Consider the following 24,925-nt stretch of genomic DNA (forward strand, 5'->3'; position numbering starts at 1 on the left):
AAAATATTATATAAATGCTGAAGCAAATTTAGCCCAACAAAACCTAGGAGTGTTGACCATATCTGCATGAATATAAAAGAGAGTCCATGTTTTAAGGACTTCAAAAGGGACTGATATAAGAGTCTATGAGCAGATTAGACTGCTTTGTGGATGTTCATATCACACAAGTCTGCATTCACATATTTAATAAAAGATGGCAGTGATCCAATTACAAAGGGGGTTCTCCAAATGCCACCATAAACCTTTTTTAAATCAAGCCTGTAAAAATTCTTAATATTCTCTATATCATAGTAGAATTATAAGTCAGTGATTACTTTCTTCTTTTGTCCAAACAACAAGAGTAGCCCAACTCTGATGCCGGGAGGTCACTAGGAAACACTGAGGGCCATGTATGAGAAACCTTGGAACCAAGGCAAAGTCACAGGTGCACAGGTCCCAAGGGAAGTCAGAAGACTTCTCCTGAGAAGCACCTTTCCAACACAAAAGGGCTCTTAACTGGTTTCCTTCATATATTCCAATGTACCCTAGAGAGATTTAAGGGCTGATTCACAACCACTAGCATTTGACATCTCTCTTCAGATAGAGGTCTGAAGTCTTACATTTCATAAAATATAAGAAATAAAGGTCAATAGGATTGGGACTCAAGGATTGAAGAGAGGCAATGTATTTAATTTTAAATATATTTTAGCCATAAGTTTGATCTTAATTCCCTGAAAAGTTCTAGAAGAGATTATAAGATGAATAGTTTGTGAACTCTTAGAAAAGTAAACAGTAGTCACTAGAACCCATATGGAGTAATTAATGTATTAAATGAATATTTCAATGAAAAGAGAGGGAGATTGTTGGGGCAAACAGGAAGACTCTTGGGGAAATTCTTTACATAGGTTGACATCTCTAACATCAGCATATAATTATTATTTCTTCCAGTGGGAAATAGGTCCCAATCGACTACAGCTACCATCTATTATTCTTAGCAAGGATCTACTGCTTAATTGTCATGTCTCTTCTAAGTTAAATGGTGTATCTGCAACAAAGTAGGAGAACATATAATGTCTGCAAATCTCCTGTTTAGGTCCTCTATTTAGAAATAATTGCTTTCCAGGGCGCCTGAGTTGCTCAGTCGGTTAAGCATCTGACTTCGGCTCAGGTCATGATCTCACGGTCGTGGGTTCAAGCCCCACCTTGGGCTCTGTGCTGACAGCTAGCTCAGAGCCTGGAGTCTGCTTCTGATTCTGGTGTTTCCCTCTCCCTCCGACCCTCCCCTGTTCACACTGCCTTTCTCTCTCTCTCTCTCAGAAATAAATTTAAAAATCATTTAAAAAATTAAAAAATCTAGGAAACAGGTTTGCTAAAGGAATAAAGGAGAAAGTAAAGTGGTTTTACATAGGTTCCATGTCCAATGTGGGGCTAGAATTTAAGACCCCAAAATCAAGAGGTACATGTTCTGCAGACTGAGCTAGCCAGGTGCCCCTAAAGTGGTTTCAAAATATGTTTCAAACTTATGATCAAAATAAAGCAATGTATGCATGAGAATAAACAAGACAGGTTTATTTAGCCAGAGGAGGAAAGAGATCTCCTTAGAATAAAGGTAAATATCTGATTTGAACACACATTTTTAACAGATATGAAGAGAGAAACTGAAATCCTGAAGGCCAGATATGAGAGTATCAAGGCTAACTACTCCAAAAGAGTTTATTATAAAAGGGGAAAATATTTCAATTGTTATAAAATCACGAACAGTAACTGGAGCCCAATAATACCTAACAGAGAAATAGAGATCTCAGAGAGCAAACTCAGAACAATCCCTGAAAGGAGGCAAAATCCTCAAATACTGTGAAAAGATGACATTTATTTTACAGATAAATTAATAATAAGAGCAATTAGAAAAATCTTTTGAGGATGGGACTGTTATACAAAACATGCACATGAAATCTGAACAAACTGGAGAGGGGAATACTAGGAAGATTAACATTTAATACTCAAAAAATGTATTTAGTGCATCCCCTCCCATTGCCAAATTTCTGGGTCTAGATTAAGAAAAGGCAAAGGGAAGATGAATTATGTTACAGAAGATCCAGGCACAGCAGTAACAGAACAAGAAGTCAGATCTAAATTAGGTATTAGACAGTGGGAAAATACATCCTGTGTGGGATTATTTAACTCAGGGAGGTGAAAATGGGTAGGACTGGTTTGAACAAAAGATGATGTTGACAAACATGGAACTTATTGATATCATATCTCTCACTATGAGAGACCCTGTAGCAAAGGAAAAGTAAAAGGAGAGAACTCAATGACCACAAAGAATGAAGCCCAAGCCTGTTAGAGAAGGGAACCTTTCTGAAAGGAATGGAGCACAGTAGAGGCAAATCCTAAATAGTGTAGAAAAAGAGAACAGAAATGTTAACTCAAGCCTAGAAGCATTCAAAAACTGAGGAAAGACCATGTCTACAGGAGGAAATAACAGTGCTGGTTTTCACTGAGCACCTAAGATGGTAAGGCTAGGAAAAATAAACAGCCATTCAATTCGGAAATCCATGGAGTGAAGTTATTCTCTAATGGGAACCAAAGTGAAGATAAGGGAGAAGCTGTGATCATGAAGTACGTGTCTTGGGCTTAAACAGGTCCATAGTCATAGACCATTGCAGTGGCCACTGTGATCCAAGATTGAAATTACTGTTCCCCGAGGCAAGATGGATGCTTTGCCACCAGTGAGGGCCTACCCTCAGTTAAGCATGGGGTTCATAAACATGTGACTCAGAGGGAAAAGAACATTAAGGTGTTTGGAAAACTTTACAAAGGCAAATAACAACATCTCAAATAAGTCATGGTGCTGCCACCGATGTAAATTTCCAAATGCTGCAAGAACATAAGAGTATCCTCCTTTAGAATAATGATAATAACAGCAATGATGATAAAGTATTCTATAATGTTGGGGCACCTGGCTGGCTCACTTGTGGAGCATATAACTCTTGATCTTGCGCTTGTGAGTTTGAGCCCCACGTTGAGTGCAGAGATTACTTAAAAATAAAACCTAAAAAAAAAGTTATATAATGCTTACCAAGTGTCAGGTACTTGTTCTAAGGACTTTATGTATAATTCGCTTAATCCTTACAACAAACTAATATGACAAGTAAGTTTATAGATGAAGAAACTAACTCTCAAAGAAACTAATTAACTTGTCTCAGTTCATACAATAGGTGGTGAACTGGACTTTGGACTCTGGCTCCAAAATCAGAGCACTTCATCAAGTCATGCAGCATTTTTTTTTTTTTAAATAATTCAACTGGTCAATTTTTTCCTCAAGATATTATAAAAATATAATGCTATAATTAATGCCTTTATGGGAGATTGCTTCCCAGCAAGTTTTGTCATATGTCACAGACCCTGCTCAACAGCATAAATTGACTGGCATCTTGGAAAGACTGACATGAGGAATGCTTTCTCTTCTTTGCCTTCTTTCACTTAGTTTCTGTGAGGCTCTTTGGCAGCAGTCACTGGTCTGGATCATGCCAAAATAAGGTCCTGGAAACATCTTCTTGCTTGAAACAGCCATATTAGAAACTGGGAATTGGCTTCTGTTCTGAATGTCCTGGGTATGGGGCTGATGATGTGATCATGTCTTGACTCAAATGGAATTAGGGCATATGAGAAAGTTTGTGTAGACTCATTTCAACTTCTCAAGTCCTGAGGGATGACACCCACCACGAGGGCCCAGAAGATAGCTGCTGGAGGAATTCCAGTTCAAACTAGGCATCCAAAAGCGATCTGGCTGACACTGAGAAGAATTAAAATTAAGGACTCTAATTTCTTTAAATTTTAACTTGAGGGGTTGGAACTTTTATTGGATTTTAAGTCACAAAGGTGATATTATTTGATTTTGGAATTCACTTCTCTGTAGACATAAAATTTTTGGATTTCATTTCATTGTAATTTTATTCTTTGAATTTAACTTCACAAAAATTTCATAATGGACAAGAATTAATACTTAAGTTCAGGGTATGTTTTTTGGAATTTTATGATTAAAATACACTAACCCTGTCATTTGACTTCATTGCATTGTACAGTCTCTGAAGAACATATCAGAGAATAAATAGCCAATTTGCATAGCAGTATAGGTATAATTTTGAGTGGAAAATGGAATAGAAAATGAAGATTCAGTGTTGGGAGCCATTCTGAGCCCACTAGTCGAGAAAACTCCTGGTGAGGTTAAAGCAAGTTTGCACGGTCTCTTGCCAATCAGATGATGACCGATATCCACACCCACTCAATTATTTCTGCTTGAGCACTGACCCCTAAGGTACCTTGTTGATCAATATTGGGAGTGACTTGTCCCTTATTCCAGCCCTGGTATGATGATTGCACCTTGTGAAGGAACTTATTGTGGGAACTTCTTTTGATTATGGGAACAGACATCATGTCTCCAGAAGGTCCTGTTTCCCTCCATACTTTCCCTTGAGCTATGAACAGGCTAATGACCCCTAGTCATAAAAGATTGACCTTTACATGTACAATTCTGTTTCTACCATTGCATTAGTCCAAGATGTTCATACAGCTCAACATGTAAATCAACTAACCAAAAATGTCTCTCATGCCCTAGCTATTCTAGAAATCATAAAAGTAGACACAAAGGTAAATGCACTCAAAGAGGCTATTCTATGTATTGGAAATAAGCTAAACTCTTTAAAGGTATGGTTGGCTCTCTGGTGCAATAAAGCATATAACTGGAAAACAAGTCTTGCCCGGAGACAAAGAGCCTAACTTAGAGAAAAGGAACAGATAAGGGCAGAAGACAAGTTAGTACATACACCTTTGCTAACTGATGGTGTATAGCAGCCCCTTCCCTAAGGCCTACTTTCCACAAACACCTTCCCTTACCCTGACAGCTGTGATGAGGATGGATAAGAGTATCTACAAACCTATGACTTAATCTTAGTAATATTATAATGTGAACACCTTGTTATTTTCTTAGTTACTCAACCTCACTATAATTGGGCCAGTTCTGCAAGAAGACTTCTGTAAAACCTGTTTCTGTATATTTTCCAAAAACACCTTATCACAAAGAGCTATCCATTGTAAACATTCCGTTTCCTGATGCCATGCTAACTTTTGACTTATAAATAAAGACACCAAAACAGACAGGACAGAGATGCCTGCCTGGTGATCAGAAAGGATCTCGGGGCTCTCTCACTCTCTTTCGCCGACACCGTCCATCCTTCAGGGACCCCTGGACCTGTCGGAGCCGGTGCGGCCTCCGACAATTCAGTATTCAATAACATAGACTTGGAGGCAATTTAATTATATTCCAACTCATTTCAGAATCTTCTAGGGTAAATTTCATACTAAGCACTATGATCTAGAATGATCCACACAGGAGCAGAATTTGGTTATTGGAATAATAGGTCCTAAAAGACACGATCTCCTTCCTCAAGAGGGAGACTGGTTCACCATAATGGAATAATGAAGCCAAAGAAGTTAAGAGAACAAAAAAGTTGAGAAATGTTAGAGGGTATGAGGTCTGTTAAAATCTCACACTATTTACATATGTTCTGCCCCTGTTATCTGCTTCTATAATACCAAATAGCTCATATATGATTAGTACATAGGCAATGGTATCAGTACAATATAGACGGTTGGTTGATGAATATGTGCTTTTTCCTAGGCAAAGGAGGCCAACAGAGGAGTAAAATTCTAACCTTTAGCAGGATAGAAAAAGACGTTAGCTTGCCTATGGTACGGGGTGGGGTGCCTTGCATGATTCTGTGGGAGTTTCCCTTCCTCCTGTGCCTTTCTTAAAGGAAGCACCACTGGCTCAAACCTCCAGTTGACATCCATCTGCATTGTCTCACACTCTATTGTTTTTGTGTAGCTTTAATACCCTCTGAAGCAGCACTCTGAGACACCTATCCAGGCTGTTTACAGTATCTCCTAAGTTAATAATTATTATTTTTTAAGTTAGTATTCTGGTTTTAAAGGTTTATAGATTTTGAATGGTCTTCCTCAATCCTATTGTTTTCATAGTCTTGTATTTTGGGTAGTGATTTTGCAGAATGCATTTTTTATACTATGTTCTAGCAGAAAAGCTGTACTAGCATGTTGATCATACATAAGAATATGGCATCTTTACAGAGTGGATAGTTCTACTCTATAATGACTTATAATGACTATGATCTTAACATAAGACATGATATTCTGATCTGACATAAAACAAGGAAACAAGAGTCATACATCAAAGAAGAGTATTAGCATTTATTTAAATTAAAAGATAACTTTCCCATAACATGTGACCTTTCCCAAGTTGAAGTTCAGAAGACCATCAAATATAAAAATTTAGGGACGTCAGGGCACCTGGGTGGCTCAGTCGGTTAAGTGTCTGACTTTAGCTCAGGTCATGATCTCACGGTTCATGGGTTCGAGCCCCACATTGGGCTCTGTGCTGACCATGAGCTCAGAGCCTGGAGCCTGTTTCAGATTCTGTATCTCCCTCTCTTTCTGACCCTCCCTTGCTCATGTTGTCTCTCTCTTTCAGAAACAAATAAAACATTTTAAAAAATTTAAAAAATTAGGGACCTCAATCATTTGATACACAAATTATACTAACAAAACAAAAAATAAATGCAAAAACCTAGTGTTAAGTGACTAGGGTGCTACAGACTGAAAGTTCCTCCAATAGGATTAGCTTCTTTGAGGATTTTAAGTCTAGTGAACTTGTTATGCTTCCACATGTTAGTAGTTGCATGGGCTAATTTCAGCTGGCATAGCTTTCCTAAGTACACAAAAACACAGGGCAAGGCATGCATTAAACTGTGATAACAGCCCACTTGTGGGACACGTGAAGCATGAGGCATGAGTCTGAATGCCTCTGGTATCCATGAGGCATCACACCTCAGAGTCAGAGCTTTTATGTTTTGTTAACTAGTTCTGCTCTTCCACATTTGGGAGTGGGAAGAATCAACTTTCTTAATTTCCCTTTCACCAAGTTCCTTACAGTTTTAATTCTAATGATTTATTTAAAACCTTTTTTTTTCAAATCCCAGTGGGCTGGAAATAATTTAAAGGTGGATAGGGTCTTAAGAAGATGTGTTATTTATTTTATTAATGCAAGTTTAAGTGTGATTATATAATATTATTGATTATAAAGATCATTTTAGCCTGCATGATTGGGGGGAATGCAAGAAAGAAAACGTAAACTTTAATATTAATACTCTATATTGCCTACCTCCGCCCCCAAAAAAGACCATAAAGATGGACTCCCTATGTTTCATGTGTCTTACAGGTAAGTAACTAGCTAGATAATGGGTATGTCTACAAAAACTTTGAATCTTCTAATAAAATAAAAAATAATTATCATATCCAGTGAAAACATTAAAAATGACAAAGAAAATATAATTTACTTTCTAATATGCAAATATACATATAATCCTTGGCAGAAAAAAAACTTAAGAATTATAACAATAAGTATGAAAATATCTTTTTAAAGGTTTATTTATTTATTTTGAGAGAGAGAGAGTGTAAACACACAAGCAGGAGAGGGGCAGAGAAAGAGGAGAGAGGGAATCCTGGACTCTGGATTTCAGCTCAGGTCTTGATCTCACTGTCGAGAGATTCAGCCCCACATCAGGTTCTGTGCTGACAGCATGGAGTCTGCTTGGCATTCTTTGTCTCCCTCTCTCTGCCCTTCTGCTGTTCATGCTCACTCTCTCTCTCTCTCTCAAAAATAAATAAATATTAAAAAAAAAAAAAGAGTTGGATGCTTAATCAACTGAGCCACCCAAGCACCCCAAATATCAAAATATAATAGTAGTCACTCAATAGTATTAAGATGATAAAGCCAGTAAAGGTTTGCTTTTATATAGTACAAGCAAGGATATTAGAAACAAATTTAAGTATTCAGAACAGCCATATCCTAAAATTACTTACAGCTGTCTGGATCTAGCCTTGCAGTTTAGTATGCCACTTAATAGTTTGGCCTTCATCAGGCATATGGAGTTAAGGTTCAAATGAAGTGATAGGACCATAAGAGTAGCATTTTTAGTAGTGCTAACGGTAGCACTAGTAAAGAACAGTAATTACTACTAAAGTATAAAAAGTAAACTTAAAAAGTGAGAAGTAAATAATAGTAGTAATTACTACTCATAGTAATTTAATAGTACTAATGTGGAATTCTTGGTACTTTTGCTCTTTGAAACTAGCACATCAGTGCTTTTGGAAATACAGATAAGGGGTGCCTGGATGGCTCAGCAGCTCGGCATCCAACTTCAGCTCAGGTCATGATCTCACAGTCTGTGAGTTCAAGCCCTGCATTGGGCTCTGTGCTGACAGCTCAGATTCTGGAGTTTGCTTTGGATTCTGTGTCTCCATCTCTCTCTGTCCCTTCCCTACTCACACTCTGTCTCACTCTCTCTCTCTCTCTCTCAAAAACAAATAAAATTAAAAAAAAAAAAAGAAATACAGGTGAAAGTCTCATATTTTGACAAAGACATACAGTAAAATTGTTTTATTTTTTATTGTTTTAAGGTTTATTTATTTATTTTTGAGAGAGAAAGAGAGAGCACAAGTGGGGGAGGGGAAAGAGAGAGGGAGACAGAATCCAAAGCAGACCCCAGGCTCTGAGCTATTAGCACAGAGCCTGATGTGAGGCTCAAACCCCTGAACTGTGAGATAATGACCTGAGCCAAAGTCAGATGCTTAACCAACTGAGCCAGCCAGGGACCCCCATAAAATTGTTTTAAAACACATTTCATAACTTCTGAAAAACCTCTAGAAGTTAACCAAAACATTTAAAATTTTTCTATTGCGTACACAGTAGTATGATTTCTCATTTTTCTCTTTTGAAAGCTGTATACCATAAAAAGTATCTGTTAAATTATGAAAATTTATCAATTGCTTTTGTTTATTAAGTTATGGCTTATGGAGGTTAAAATACTCATGACTTTTCTTAAATCTAAGCCTGAGTCGTGCTACAGGTTGAATGTTTGTATCCCCCCAAAATTCAAATGTTGAAACCTAATGTGATGGTGTTTGGAGATATGTGATGGTCATAAGGGTAGAGGCTTCATGAATGAAATAGTGTCCTTATACAAGAGACCCTGGCAGACACCTTTGCCCTTTCTACCATATAAGGACCTGGTGAGAAGACAGCAATCTATGAATCAGTCAAGGGCCCTTCAACAGACAGTGAATCTGCCAGGGCCTTGATCTTGGACTTCCCAGACTTCATAACTATAAGAAATAAAATGTTTGTTGTTCAAGCCATTTAGCCTATGATATTTTTGTTATAGCTGCCCAAATGGACCAACACAAGCTGAAATAAAAATTCTTCGAACCTTAATCCCTTCCATAATTTCCTTTTGTATAGAAATATTTTCTATGTTAAAGCTGAACTTTTATTATATCTGTTTTCATATATATATGCATGTATATGTATTCATATATATATATATATATACACATAACTAATTGTGCAAATATCTTTTGAAGTGTGATCATAGAGTTTATAAAATCTTTGTGACTTACCTTTTGAAATATCTTTAATTGTGTTGCCATACAAATCATAAAGATATTTGGCTGGTGAATTCAGGCTCATTTTCATTGTGCAAGTATCTAAAATCTACCAAGAGAGAGGGATGAACAAAACTATAAATAATTTATTGCAATAAGCTCTGGCTAAATTGAATAAACATTTAAAGTCCTTTCTATACTAAATGGCTATACAAATTATATTATAAAATAACATTTGATGATTTAGAAAATATTTCTAAAATATGAAAAGAGAAAAACAGTTACAACTATTAGATCACAATTTTACTTTAAAAACACACCAACTGGGGTACCTAGTGACTCTTGATATCAAGGTTGTGAGTTCAAACCTCATACTGGGTGCAGAACTTACTTAAAAATATAAATAAATGAAATAAAAATAAACAAAAAACACAAATTAATAAAAAAGAGAAAAGAGATGCAATAAATATTAAAAAGTCATGATATACTAATAAATGCTACAACTAAAGGAAAGTTTTATTTTTTTAATTAAAAAAATTTTTTTTTTGTTTAGAGAGAGAGAGAAGGAGAGCATGAGCAGGGAAGGGGAAGAGAAAAGGAGAGAGAGAGAATCCCAAGCAGGCTCCACACTGTCAGTGCAGAGCCCAATATGAGGCTTGAACTCATGAACCCTCAGATCATGACCTGAGCTGAAATCAGGAGTCGTATGCTTAACCAATTAAGCTACCCAGATGCCCCAAGAAAGTTTTATATTATTCTTGCTATTTTCTACATTTTTCATTGATTTATAATGGCAGATTGTTTTTATTTTTTATATGTTTATTTATTTTTGAGAGACAGAGAGAGAGACACACCCAATCAGGCTCTGCACTGACGGTGCATGATCTGAACTGAAATCAAGAGTTGGACACTTAACCAACTGAGCCACCACGTGCCCAGGAACATATACCATGTTCATGGATTGGAAGATTTAATATTGTTAAAATGTCCATATTACCTGAAGTAATCTATAGATTCAAGGCAATCCTTATCAGAATACCAATAGTATTTTTCACAGAACTAGAAAAAATAATTGTAAAATTTGTATGGAACCACTAAAGACATGGAGTAGCCAAAGCAATCTTGAGAAAGAGGAACAAAACTGGAGATATCATGCACCCAGATTTCAAACTACATATACCACAAAGCTATAATAACCAAAATAGTATGGCACTGACAGAAAAAAGAAGACACATAGACCAATGGAACAAAATTGAGAACCTAGAAATAATCCCACACTTATACAGTCAATTTACGACAAAGAAGGCAAGACTATACAATGGGGAAAAGACAGTTTTTTTCAATAATTAGTGTTGGGGAAACTGGACAGCTACATGCAAAAGAATGAAACTGGACCACTTTCTTATGCCACACACAAAAATAAGCTCAAAATGGATCGAAGACCTAAATGTAAGACTTGAAGCCATAAAACTCTTAAAAGAAAACATAGTCAGTAACCTCTTAGACATCAACCTTAGCAAAATTTTTCTAGATATGTCTCCTCAGACAAGGGAAACAAAAGCAAAAATAAATGACGGACTACATCAAACTAAGCAGCTTTTGCACAGTGAAGGAAACCATCAACAAAATGGAATGGGAAAAGATCCCTGTAAATGATGTAGTGATAATGGGCTAATATCCAAACTGTATAAAGATTCATACAAAGGGACACCAAAAAAACCCAAAGGTCAAAGAGGTTGTTGCCTGCTTTCTCCTCTAGGGTTCTGATGGTTTCCTGTTTTACATTTAGGTCTTTCATCCATTTTTCATCCATACACATCCAGTTTACTTTTGTGTATGGCGTAAGAAAGTGGTCCAGCAACTGTCGTTGTCCAGTTTTGCTGAAGACACTGTCTTTTTTCCATTAGATATTCTTTCCTGCTTTGTCAAAGATTAGTTGGCCATACATTTGTGGGTCCATTTCTGGGTTCTCTATTCTGTTCCACTGATCTATGTGTCTGCTTTTGTGTCAGCCCCATACTGTCTTGATGATTACAGCTTTGTAATACAGCTTGAAGACCAGAATTGTGGACAAAAGAAGCTTTGGTTTTCTTTTTCTTGATTGCTTTGGCTAGTCAGGGTCTTTTCTGGTTCCATAAAAGTTTTAGGATTTTTTGTTCTAGCCCTGCGAAGAATGCTGGTGTTATTCTGATAGGGAGTACTATCTTTACTTTAAAATAGGAACCTGTGGGGTGCCTGGATGGCTCAGTCAGTTGGGCGTCTGACTTTGGTTCAGGTAATGATCTCACGGTTTGTGGGTTGGAGCCCTGCGTTGGTCTCTGTGCTGAAAGCCAGGTTTAGAGCCTGGAGCCTGTTTCAGATTCTGTGTCTCCCTCTCCCTCTGACTCTCCCCTGCTCACTTGCTCTCTCTCAGAAATAAATAAAAAACATTTTTAAAAAATTGGAACCTGTAATCCTAGTCATAGTCCAACCAACTCAATTTCTTTGTGACAATGAACATATTTAAACAGCTTAATGTATATATAGGGACAAAGCTGTACTCTCCTTTCAGTCTGGAGAACAACTTTCAAATATTGTGACTGACTTGGTTTATCTAGTTGCTATATCAAGTGATGTGTATTGCAATTTAAAGGCAAATATCTAATTGACAAATTTAATTTGACAAATTGGCCTTAACTGTATTACATCAGAGGTTCTCAGCCTTTTTACTACCTCTACACATGGCCAATAATGTTCTCATGAGTCACATACTGCCATAGGCATTCACAGGATTGTGTGTCTTTCTTCCATGCTGCAATCCAGAGTTTGGGGCAATTCTTCAGAAACTGTATTATGATCTTTTTCCTCAAAATCAAGAAGGAATATCTGTTTATGATTAAGAATGAAGTTATAGGAATAATCTTAAACCTTCAAATCTAGAGGGAAATATTTACAATATCAGTGGTTTACCTTGTTAAATAATTACAACATACTTGTCATATGTTTCACAAATGACTATAAACTCTGATATGTGGAGCAAATTCATTGACCATCAATCTGCCTACATGGAGGGTTTCAGTGCATGAATTCAATTCCTGTCCAATGCCCTATGTCCTCATAAGTCAGACAAAATACTCCTTTGGAATATCTAATTTGGAAGAGCCCAGTGGCTGGGACTGGTCCTTGCCACCCAATAAAATAAATTAATAATGCTGGTGATTCTAAATGTTACTCTTCCTGCCTTTCTTCCCACTCTCTTGGGCCAATTTCTGTAGTGATTACTATATGTAAGTTCACCTAGGACTCCTATCCATGGACTGAAACCTTTACCAAAGATGCTTATAAAGTAATATTCAAAATATAAGACAGAAGTTATCAGAAGAAAGTCAAGTTATGACTGTAACTTTAGACAGAAAAGTGAGTGGAACATACTGACTGACATTGGCATGGGATCCACCCCTGCATTTTTAAAAATACTTATTGACACAGTTCATTTCTAGCAAAATTCTTCTAATGGTCACTTTATTCCATATGTCTTTGTGCCTAAAAATTATTCTTTCACCACCACCACCCTCACTGACAGACATATTAACAGATAATTCAGTACACATTCTTCCTTAGCCAGTCATCTATGAATGCTACCAAGAATCTATAGTTGGTGCCATAGAACCTACTCTTTTGGCTCCTTATATTCCTGATCTTTCCATTCTTTATGCTTAGTTCTCAATTTCTTAATATTTCAAATCTATTATTCAGAAGTTTAATGAAACCCTTTGGTACAAATTATATTCCCCAGTTACTAGTGAAGGTTCAAATATCTAAATATCCTCATCCAAAATTATAATTTACTAATTAAACTAAGTAAAACTATTTAAAGATAGTCCCATTTACTTCAACTAAAATTTCAATGATTTTAAAAATTATTTCAAATACTGCTGCCTTTGTGTTTTAAAAAATCAGCCAAGTGAAATTACACACCTTCCTAACTCAAAGATCCCTCTGTTCATTTTGCTAAAACATTAGTAAAAATGTTTGTGCAAGCCGAATTTTAAGAGTTTAAATGAGTATAAAAACCAGCATTAGAAAATCAGATACTAGTAATTAATAATGCATCAGCAACACTGTCATTCTCTTATACTTTCAGTATAAAAGAGCCTTGCAGTGCTTAAGCAATGTCAACCTTCAGTAATCATTTTTTCAGAGTAAATTATCAGTGGTATGAATTAGTATCAATATAAATTTCTGTCAAAAACCCTGAAATGAAGCCTCTACTTGTAAGGTCATTCTTATAATTCACAATTGAAAATATTTAACAGTGTCATCTTACTGTAATATTAAGGTTAATTAAAATACCATTTCCACTCGACCATACCTGTTAAGCTTGTTAAAATATTATTTTCATAAATTCACATTTTGTTAATTTCTTACAGCATAGGTTGTAGAGAACCCCTCAGATACTGAAACTTAAAACCAGCAAGCTGTAAAACCAGACTCTTTCTTGATAAACAACTGGGAAGAAATTTTCCACAAACTGTTTTTGGTTTAATCTGTTTATAGTTCTGGGAGTTACCTCCATGCATGGGCATACCCAGTGCAAAGACTGCAGCTTCTGGAATGGCTACCATGGAAGTGGTATGGATACACAGTCTACAGCCTCTGGGTTTGGCTACTACCCCAGTCCAGGTAAGAGAGCTCAACATTACCCTGGCTGAGTGAGCCAAATCAACAATGTTGACATGTTTTTAAGTGTAAACATTTAGAAGTATAAGCCCTGATTTATACTTCCCCACAAACTCTTTTCAACAAGGGTCAGCAGCCTGTACACGATTGGCTAATTTGAGCCATGGCCTATTTCTGTATGGTCAAAGGCTAAGAATAAGAATGGCTATGAATAATATGTACAAATTAAAAACAAATTTTTCTCATGTTTGTTTGTTTAGAGAGCTCACACATGAGCGGGGGGGGGGGGGGAGAGAGAGAGAGAGAGAGAGCCAAGCAGGCTCCAGACTGCCAGCACAGACCCCAACACAGGGTTCAATCCCACAAACTAAGAGATCACAAACTGAGAAATCATGACCTGAGCTGAANAGCCATGGCCTATTTCTGTATGGTCAAAGGCTAAGAATAAGAATGGCTATGAATGAATTGTACAAATTTAAAACAATTTTTTCTTATGTTTGTTTGTTTAGAGAGATAAAAAGAGAGCGGGGGGGGGGGGGTTACAGAGAGAAAAGGAGAGAGAAAAACCCAAGCAGGCTCCAGACTGCCAGCACAGACCCCAACACAGGGTTCAATCCCACAAACTAAGAGATCACAAACTGAGAAATCATGACCTGAGCTGAAATCAAGAACCAAACACTCAGCCAACTGAGTCACACAGGTGCCCCTGTACAATTTTAAATGTTAAAAGAAATCAAAAGAAGAATAGTATTTTGCCACATTAAAATTAAAATTTCAGTGCCCCTAAACAAAGTCTTGGAAAAGAGCCACACTCTACATATTTTATGGCTGCTTTCACACTACAGCAAGAGGGTCTTTGCACTGTGCAATCTGAAAATGCTTTGCCGAAGCAACAAAATAGACTCTGCCCTCAGGCTCTTTTAAAAGAAACCAGGCTGTCCTCCTGAGTTCATTAATTTTCTCAGAGTCCTTTCAAGTGCTGGGATTTTATTCTCTCATATCACAATCTCAAAGTGGTGGAAGAGGATGGGAAGGTGGAAAGTGGCGTTACTTACATGGCTATTATAGATTTCTTCCCAACTCATTTACTGAACAAACAAAACAGTCTGACCTTCAAGTGACCATCTTCCTTCCAGTCATTCTTTATCATTCATGGATAAAAATCCTAACCCTAGCTGATGCTTACTATCTACTTGAGGTGCACATACCAAGAATCTTGGTGTTTCTGGAGAAATCATACGAATGATTACATCAGTATTAGTATTATTCATACTCACCAAACTCCATGGTCCCTTAATGCTGCCGAGTCATTTCTATTTCATTTGTTTGATCAAATCTCTCTTCTACTTACCATAAGAATATTTCAAACCATATGTGCTCAGCTGTCTCCACCGGCTTCCTCTGCCCTACTTCCCTCTTTATTTTTGGCCTTACATCAGAGAGAAAATTGAAGTCTCATCCTCCTCATACTAAAACTAAAAGCTTACCTATTTCTACACATATCCTCTCCTTTACCCTCTAGTTGTAAGAGTCCCTGTTCCTATCTACAGCCAATATTCCACCTATGCCTTTAATTATGTTTGCTCTCAACTTTTAAAGCAATATATATTATCCATCATTTCTTCTCTTTCATATATATTTAACTACTCCTTCTCAATGAGACTTTTCATACAGGCAGTTAAACATGATCAAGGCTTTCCTATCTTAGAAATTAAATCTTCCCTTACCCCACATCTCCTGCTAGCTACTCCTTCCCTTCACAGGTAAATCTTTAAAAGATTTGCCCATGCTTCTGTTTCCATTTCCTTTTTCCCACTCGTTCTAAGGCCACTACAGTCTGACTTTCCATATTATTTTATTGAATCACTCTCACAAAGATTACCAATGACTACCATGTTGACAAATCCAAAGAACATTTTCTTAATTCTCATTTGACTTTTCAATAGCATTTGACTGTTTCCTCATTCTCTCAACCCTTATTTCCCCTGAATTCTGAAGTATGATAATCTACCAAGTTTTGTCCTGGTTCTTCTTCTTCATAGGTTCATCCTCCTCGATTCACTCACTGAAGTTCTTCAAGATCAGACCTAGCTTTCTTACTCCTTCACTCTTCCTGACCTCCAGATTGTATAGTATCTGTTCAGTATTTCTGCTTAGCACAAACATCCTTTAAAATCAACATGTCCAAGACAATCCCTCTTCTTCCTTTTAAGCCTACTCTTCTTCTCTCATTTTGGGTCTTAAGGAAAGGTACATCCCTCCATCCAGATGTGCAAACCAGAAATGTCAAAGTTATTCTTAATACCTTTAACATCTCACTGTACTTCACTCCATGTATCCAAGCTATTATCAGGGCCTGCTGGTCTTCTAAAAATCTTAGAAATTTGTCTATTTAGTCCATTTTTACTACTACACCCTAGTCTAAGCTATTATCATCTGTCACTGGGACTCCAGCAATAGTTATTAGCTAATAGTTACGTTGCCTCTACCTGGCCCACCCAGTCTGTTCTCCACTGAGCACCAAAGTAATTTATTAAAAAAATGTAAATCCAGTTACTTTCTTTTCTGCTCCTAAGTAAAACCACTTAAATGAATTCTCACTTTTCTTTGAGGAAAAAAATAGGGCAAAAACCTGTAACCTTTCCTGCAAGGACAGGTCATACGTTGACCTTCCAATTCATGGGATTCATCCTCATCACTCTACAACAGTCTTTTGATATATTGTGTTCTCTGCTTGAAAAGGTTACCATACTCAATATCCTCTGTATGTACTCAGATAAACTCTGCTGATCTCTTCTCAGATGACTTCCTGTGCCACCTACTCCATATTCAATAATGAGGCTTTTAGGGGCACCTGGCTGGCTCAGTCAATACAGCATGTGACTCTTGATCTCCCGATTGTTAAGTTTGAACCCCACACTGGGTGTAGAGATTACTTAAAAAATAAAATCTTTATAAAAAAGAAAGTAATAATATGACCTGTATACAGATGTCTTTTTCCACCATTAGACTAAAAGCTACATGAGGAGGTGCCTGGGTTGCTCAGTTGGTTAGGCATCCAACTCTTGATATCGGCTAGATCATGATCTGAAGGTCATCAGATCGAGGCCCAGATCATCTCCACACTTGGAGCAGAGACTGTTTCGGATTCTCTCTCAGTTCCTTTCCCACTCACACACATGCTTTCTCTCTCTTTCAAAATAAATAAACTTTAAAATAAATAAAAGCTCCATGAGAACAGACCTATGGCTGGTTTTACTCACCACTAGATCCAGGTGCTTGGCCTACATTAGTAGTCATAAAAATATTGTGAATTAATAAATGAATGGAAGTTAATACATATTATGTTTAATTTACACTCATTTCTTTCTTTTTTTATTTAAAAAATTTTTATGTCTTTATTTTATTTTGAAGGGCGGACACAGAGAGAGAGGGAGACACAGAATCTGAAGCAGGCTCTCCAGGCTCTGAGCTGTCAGCGCAGAGCCCAACGTGGGGTTCAAACCCACGGACTCTGAGATCATGACCTGAGCTGAAGTTGGATGCTCAACTGACTGAGCCACCCAGGTGCCCCCAATTTACACTCATTTCATCATGAAGTTTATATTGGTAACAGTCTGATAAACTTAGCAAATAAAATTTCTGACAAATTATGCTGTCACTAAAGAATGTGTAATTCTAAAAAAGGAAATTTCCAAATAATACTATTTCTTTTAACTACCAGAGCACAAACCTTATACTGACCTTAGGAAATAAAGAAAATGTCTTCACATTTGTAGCAATGCTCTTAGTTGTGTACCCAATATTCATTCTTTGCCATATCCTTACTGTCTTGATTTTGTTTAGAGGTTCATTTTTACCCCTTTGGACTCAAAGAAGATTACACTTATCCTGACCAATCTAGGTCAATCATGGCAGTCCCATGTCTCCTGTCAGTTTGGGAATACTGCCAATCTAGTTCTGCCAATGAGACATGAGGAAGCGCTTCTGGGAAAGACTTCATCATTCATAATGAAGAGATAGTCCTTTTCTGACACTGGACAAAATTGTACCTGGCTGTAAAGCAACCATCCTGTTACCAACACATGAAAGAGAGTAACTCCAGAAAATTAAAAATAACTTAACTGGAATCCTATCATGCTATGCTTGAAACTGCCCTACCTCATGATTTTTTGCTTGTCTTTTTAAATTATGATTCTCTGTTATTTGCAGCTAAAGTCATCCTAAATAATAGATAAAAATTTTTTGGCCCAAGTTCCTCAAATGAGGAAAATTGTTTCAGCTAACCCAGTGAGTATTTGTATGGTAAATAGATTACAATAGTACTCCCTATATAAAGCTAAAAAGCAAATCATTTAATTGAGAACCCAGAGAAGAATTTTAAATTTATCAAGCTGAAAACTGTGAAACTGAATGGATAATTATGAAATTAATTCACTGACTTACTAAAAATATTTCACCTTTGGCAATTAATTACACATGTTCAGTAGAAGAGAGTACAATTTATTGTGAATATTTTGAGAAAGAGAATCTGTTTTTACAGATTTTTTTTTGCTAACTGAAAGACTGCCAAATACATTGTGAATTTTCAAAGAATTAAAATGTAATAAAATGTACTTAGCATAACTCTCTAAGACCAATATTTTATATGACTTATAATAAAAGATATGCTCATTATTTCAGCCCAAAAATGCCAGGAGATTGGGCTGAATTTGTACCCATCTTACTAAATAACTTAAAGGTTCTTTTCTTAATAAATTCTGGAAATAAATTTACGGGTTTGTTATTTGTCTTTTTCTCATAAAAGTGGGTGATAGAATGCATGCCAAATCTAGTTATTTGCTCTTATTAGTAATGAACACTATGATTTGTAAAAGCAACCATTTCTGGTGAATTTGAAATGTAGGTGTTCTGGCATTTTATTATTAAAATGTGAATGAGAAGTAGATAGCCAGAGATTTTCCAAGTAATCTTTTAATATATACTCTTTAGATATTCTATCCTTAATTAATCTCTTCTTAAAAGAATTAAATAGCCCAGATTACTTTAAAATGTCTATAATGCTAAGCATAGTGTTGCTTTTTATTTATTGACTATCATTTTTTAAAGATGTTTATTTTTTTATTAAAAATTTTTAAATGTTTATTTATTTTTGAGAGACAGAAAGGGACACAGAGCGAGTAGGGGAGAGGCAGAGAGAGAAAAGAAGACCCAGAATCTGAAACAGGCTCCAGGCCCAAGCTGTCAGCACAGAGACCCACACAGGGTTCTGTGAGATCATCGTCTGAGCCGAAGTCAGACACTTAACCAACTGGGCCACACAGGCGCCCCTAAAGATATTCTTTTTTGAGAGAGCGAGCAAGAAAGAGTGCAAGTGGGGGAAGGGCAGAGAGATGGGGAGACACATAATAGGAAGCAGGCCCTAGGCTCCGAGCTGTCAGCACAGAACCCAATTTGGGGCTTGAACCCAGGAGCTGTGAAATCATGACCTGAGTCACCTAGGCACCTCTAAATCTACTCTTTTGATGTGTAATGTATAGTCAGTCAGGTTTCCTTCGTATTTGCTTTTTAAATATACTATTTTGATGTGTAATTTACATGAAATATTTTAAGTGTACAGTTCAATGCAGGTAGAAAAAAATCTATCTGTGTAACCACCACCACAATCAAAATATAGAATATTTCCTTTACTCTCCGAAACTCCTCATGCTTTTTCCAAATCATGATTCAGTACCCTTCGCCCAGGAAACCACTGATTCCTGTCTGTCACTAGAGAATAGTTTATTTTTCCTACAATTTCACATAAACAAAATCATTTAAAAAGTATTATTTTGTATTTGGCTTCTTTCACTTACCACAATGTTTGCTCCATTTTATTGCTGAAGGAAATTCTTTGGTATGGATATATCACAGTTTGTTTATCCTTTCATTTATTTTTTATTTGTTTTTTAAGGATTATAATTTTATACTTTTATTAAGACAAAAAATGACAATGTAGTATGAAGACATATTAAAGTTTTCACAGAAATCTAACACATGACTAGAAAGATTTTACAATAGAAATTGTTGGGGCGTCTGGGTGGCTCAGTCATTTAGGCGTCTGATTCTTGATTTCCACTCAGGTCATGATCTCCTGGTTCATGGATTTGAGCCCCAGGTTGGGCTCTGCACTGACAATGTGAGACCTGCTTAAGATTCTCTTTCCTTCTTTCTCTGCCCCTCCTGTGTGCACATGTGTACACACACATGTATTTTCTCTCTCTCAAAATAAATAAATAAAATTTAAGAAAAAGATTTTACAATGGAGTTTTAGATGTAGGTCTAGGTGATGTCAAGAACTGATGGGGGACGCCTGGGTGGCTTAGTCGGTTAAGCGTCCAACTTTAGCTCGGGTTATGATCTCATGGTTCGTGGGTTCCAGCCCCGCGTCAGGCTCCATGCTGACAGCTAGCTCAGAGCCTGGAGCCTGTTTCAGATTCTGTGTCTCCCTCTCTCTCTGACCATCCCCTGTTCATGCTGTCTCTCTCCCTCAGAAATAAATAAAACATTAAAAACAAAAACAAAAACAGAACTGATGGATCTCATGATTCAAGACAGCATTTTGGGTATTAATTAATTATTAGAATTAAAATTTGTTATGTGTTTTGAAGTGAACCACTTCCCCAGTATGAAAGTTTAATCTCCTGAGACCAGGGCTTTTGAAATCATTCAACTCTTAAAGTGATTTGATGAACTTGTGCTGTCAGTGACTAAATCCTGGCACCATTGATTTCAAGGTTCAAAGCTCAAATAACAGGCTCCAAGAATTTTCCACCCTTAGAGCATGGGCCCTTGTCTTTCCCTACTCTTCCACCTTCTATACAACCCTCTTCCCCTCTCCAAATACTTCAGGTAGTGGCTTGGATGCACAAACTGATGTTTAACACTTCATAATTGGAAAAGAAAGAGTCTTATCAATTTCAAAAATTAGCACCTCTAAGACAGAACCATCTGCTTATGTATGTGCTCCAATATGACTTTCCCTCTTCAACTAGTTTTCATTCCCCAAGTGGCAGCTTTGGTAATTTGTTAACTAGCTTAGTATTTTGTTGGGAACAGCATTAAGCTCAAGAAGGGAATAACTTGACTTATAAATTTCAGGTATTCACAGCTCTTAAACAGTTTCTCATAGTCCTCATTTAGGTTGTCAATGACATTTTTAAAAGACAAAATATTCTGGACACAAATGAATCACTGCTGGCTTATTCTTTCCATTGTTTCACCACTTCCCCAATCAGGTCCCAAATTTTAACAAAAATTATCCCATCCATCTCTGTTCCTTCCCAACCCCAAATAATACACGAGTAATAGCCAAAAACAACACACATGATACGCTGTAAAACTGCAGAGTTAACACTATTGGGAAGAAGGCTGTATATTGTGGAGATGTGCTTTGAAGATCTACAGTATCTTTTGCTTTCCCACACACATATTCTGCAAGTTTTGTCTTTCATGGAAGGCCCGTTGCCTTTTTCAGCAAAGTACAGAATGGGCTGCCTTGCAACATTTCTTCCCCTGTCCCTCCACTGGGATGGGCGTGCAAGCTACATAGCTTAGAAAGGCTTTAAAGCACTCTAGCTGCTGTAGGGCACAGAAAAGAACACCTTCTCAAACCAACACTCTGGTGCCAAGACAAGTAGAACTTCTCTTCTGACTTGAAACCCATAGTCAGATGTGACAGGAGCTGCTACTCAGGAGAGTTAATTCTTGTCCTTTCTTTGGTAATCATTCTTTAAGGGGTAAGAATTCTACATCAGGGGCGCCTGCGTGGCTTAGTCGGTTAAGCGTCCAACTTTCGCTTAGGTCATGATCTCACGGTTCGTGGGTTCGGGCCCCGCGTCGGGCTCTGTGCTGACTGCCAGCTCAGAGCCTGGAGCCTGTTTCAGTCTGTGACTCCCTCTCTCTCTGACCCTCCCCTGCTCATGCTGTCTCTCTCTCTCTCCTAGAAATAAATAAAAATCAAACATTAAAAAAAAACAAGAATTCCACATCAGTCTTTCCTCATTGAAGGATATGACCAGCTGGTGGGCACTTGACATTGGCTTCCTTGGCAGGGACTAGGTCAATCTCAGCAGCATTTTTCCATCATCAGGAACATGAGTTCTCTACCAGTCTGTAGATCTAATAATCTGTGGCTGTTCTGACTCTTCTTTTTCTTGAGTTTGCTCTCTTCTTCCTTAGCTTCAGAATCAGAGTCAGCTTTGAGCTTGCCTCCCTCTGGTTTATCTGTCTCAGGTACTGTTTTCTGTGACTGTAGAAACTTGGCAATAAGATGAGGTTCCCTTCCGGCTCCCACATGTTATCGGAGAGCCCCTTCCACTTTAGGAGGTAGTCCACTTTGCCCTTTGTCATTCAAGAGTCAAGAAGTTTTCCTATCACATACTTCTCTTCCTCCTCATCTAGCACTTCCTCTACTTTTTAATTCTTTTGTTTCTTCTCCATAGTGCCCACCAGCTTTCTGGTCTAAAGAAGGATGCTGCTCAGAGCAGCACACAAGAGCCGGGGAGGATCTGGTGCAATAGCGTGTCGTGTCAGGTAGATGGAGTGGGGTAGGGGGAGTGGTGACCAGAAAAGCAAGTCTATGGCCACAGTGGAGACCTCCCTGAAGTGGTGTACGATAGGCCCTGGCCAGAAGCTAAAAGACTGTCCAATCATTTGTTGATGGATTTCTCAGTAGTTTCTAGTTGGGGCTTTTATGAATAAAGCTGCACTGAACATTCACCTAAAAGTCTGTGTGTTGATATACATTATTTCTATTAGGTAAATACCTAGAAAGGGGATTGCTAGATTGTGTGGTAAGTATATGTTTAACTTTATGAGAAACTGCCAAATTGGCTTGCAAAGTGGCTATATCGTTTTGCATTCTCATTAGCTATTATGTGAGACTCCTAGTTACTCCAGATACTCACCAACACTTAGTATTACCAATCTTTGTAAAATTTTAGCCGTTCTACTGTTTGCATAGTGGAAACTAATTCTGCATTTTAATTTGCATTTCTTTGATGACTATTGAACATCTTTTCATGCTCTTACAGTTGATTTCTATGTTTTTTTAGTAAAGTGTCTATTTTTTATTGTGCTGTTTATCTTCTATTGAGTTGTCAGAGATCTTGATATATCATGAATACGAATTTTGTTTCGTTTTGTCAGATGTGTGTTTTCTGATTATTTTCTCCAAATTTGTGGCTAGACTTTTCATTTTATTAATGTTGTCGTTTAAAGAGAAATTTTCTTTTTTGTGGGTTTTTTTGGATAAAGCATATTTCATCTTTTTTGTTTTAATTTTTAGTTCATAGTGTTTAGTCCCATCTAAGATATCTTTGCCTACGCCAAAACTGTTAAGGATTTCCTCCTAGAACTGTTACAGTTTTATTTTTTATGATTAGATCTCTGATCAGTTTTTAAGTTAAGTTTATGATGGTATGAGGTATGGATCAAGGTAATTTTTAACAGAGATAGCTAATTTTTTGGTGATATTTGTCAAAAAGACTGTCTTTTCCCCAATGAATTATCAAGAATAATTTGCCTCTATATATTTCGGTCTATTTCTTTCCATTGCTTTTTATGTGTATCCTTACCCAAAACCATTATATTTTTGTTTCTCAATGTTTATTTAGTTTTGAGAGAGCACAAGTTGGGGAGAGAAAATGAGAGAAGGACAGAAAGTCTGAAGCAGGCTCTGCTTTGACAACAGAGAACCCTATCTGGGGCTTGAACTCATAAACTGCAAGATCATGACCAAAGCCAAAGTGGACACTCAATCAACTGAGCCACCCAGATGACGTGCCAAAACCATTGTATCTTGGTTACTTTATAATTAATGCTAAAGTCAAGTAGTGTAATTCTTCCAAATTTGGCTATTCTAATGTCTTTCCATTTCCTGGGCTTTCATTGAGCTTCCTGGATCTGTGTTTGACATTTTACAAGAACTCAGAAAAAATTCTGGCCATTATTTCTTCAAATATATTCTCCTTCTTCCCAGTCTTTCTAGGGCTCCAATTATATATCTACAAGACTGCTTGATATTAACCTACAAATTACCAACACTGTCCTTTTTTCAGTCTTTTCCTTTTCCTTCTCTATAGCAGACTTCAGTTTGCATAGTTTTTGTTGCACTGTCATGAAGTTCACTGATATATTCTTCTCTAATGTCTAATCTGCTATTCAACCCATCCAGTGATGTTCTTTTTCCATTCAAGATATTCTAGAACTTTCATTGGTTCTATTTTTAGTTTCCATTTCTCTTCATATTATATTCATATTTTTATTTAATTCCTTGACATATTTATAATAGCTTTTGAAACTTCCTTTACTGTTAATGCTCTTTGGAGAGTCTATTTCTATTGATTGACTTTTCTCCTAGATAATGATTACCTTTGGGGATATTTGTGAATTTTCTGTATGTTCAGCAAAATATCTCTCCTCTGACAGTTCGAAACACAAATGTATGCCTACCCTGTGCATACTTCCATAGTTATTTCCTTTTCACATCCTCATTAGCTGTTTTTTCCCTGGTAGTTAGTTGTTTATACCAAACCTTGTAGAGTTCACCTTGTACATAAACAACTTAATATTTAGTGAAAGACACAAGGGATCTGTGGGCAAATTTTAGGAACTATTACCTAAATAACTCCCTCATTTATGGCATTTCAGGGAAAATTCCAGATATCTCTAGGTCTTAGAACTTTGATGTGTGAAGAATACAGAGTTTTTCTTGGATCTTCTTTCC

General features: G+C 37.0%; 1 protein-coding gene and 1 pseudogene across 1 annotated transcript in view; both read right to left on the reverse strand.

The window, feature by feature from the left end:
- LOC120221768 (doublecortin domain-containing protein 1-like) overlaps positions 1 to 24,925 on the reverse strand; it is a 103,541-nt gene that overhangs the window by 9,042 nt on the left and 69,574 nt on the right. Inside the window, exon 8 of the mRNA XM_039219334.1 lies at positions 9,514 to 9,607. Within this exon, the coding sequence (XP_039075265.1) occupies positions 9,514 to 9,607 (94 nt within the window). The remainder of the gene's footprint in view (positions 1 to 9,513; positions 9,608 to 24,925) is intronic.
- On the reverse strand, positions 21,897 to 22,638 carry LOC120221769 (annotated as a pseudogene).

This window comes from Hyaena hyaena, unplaced genomic scaffold, assembly GCF_003009895.1.
Source record: "Hyaena hyaena isolate Hyena2069 unplaced genomic scaffold, ASM300989v1 scaffold_807, whole genome shotgun sequence".
NCBI classification, from domain to species: Eukaryota; Metazoa; Chordata; class Mammalia; order Carnivora; family Hyaenidae; genus Hyaena; species Hyaena hyaena.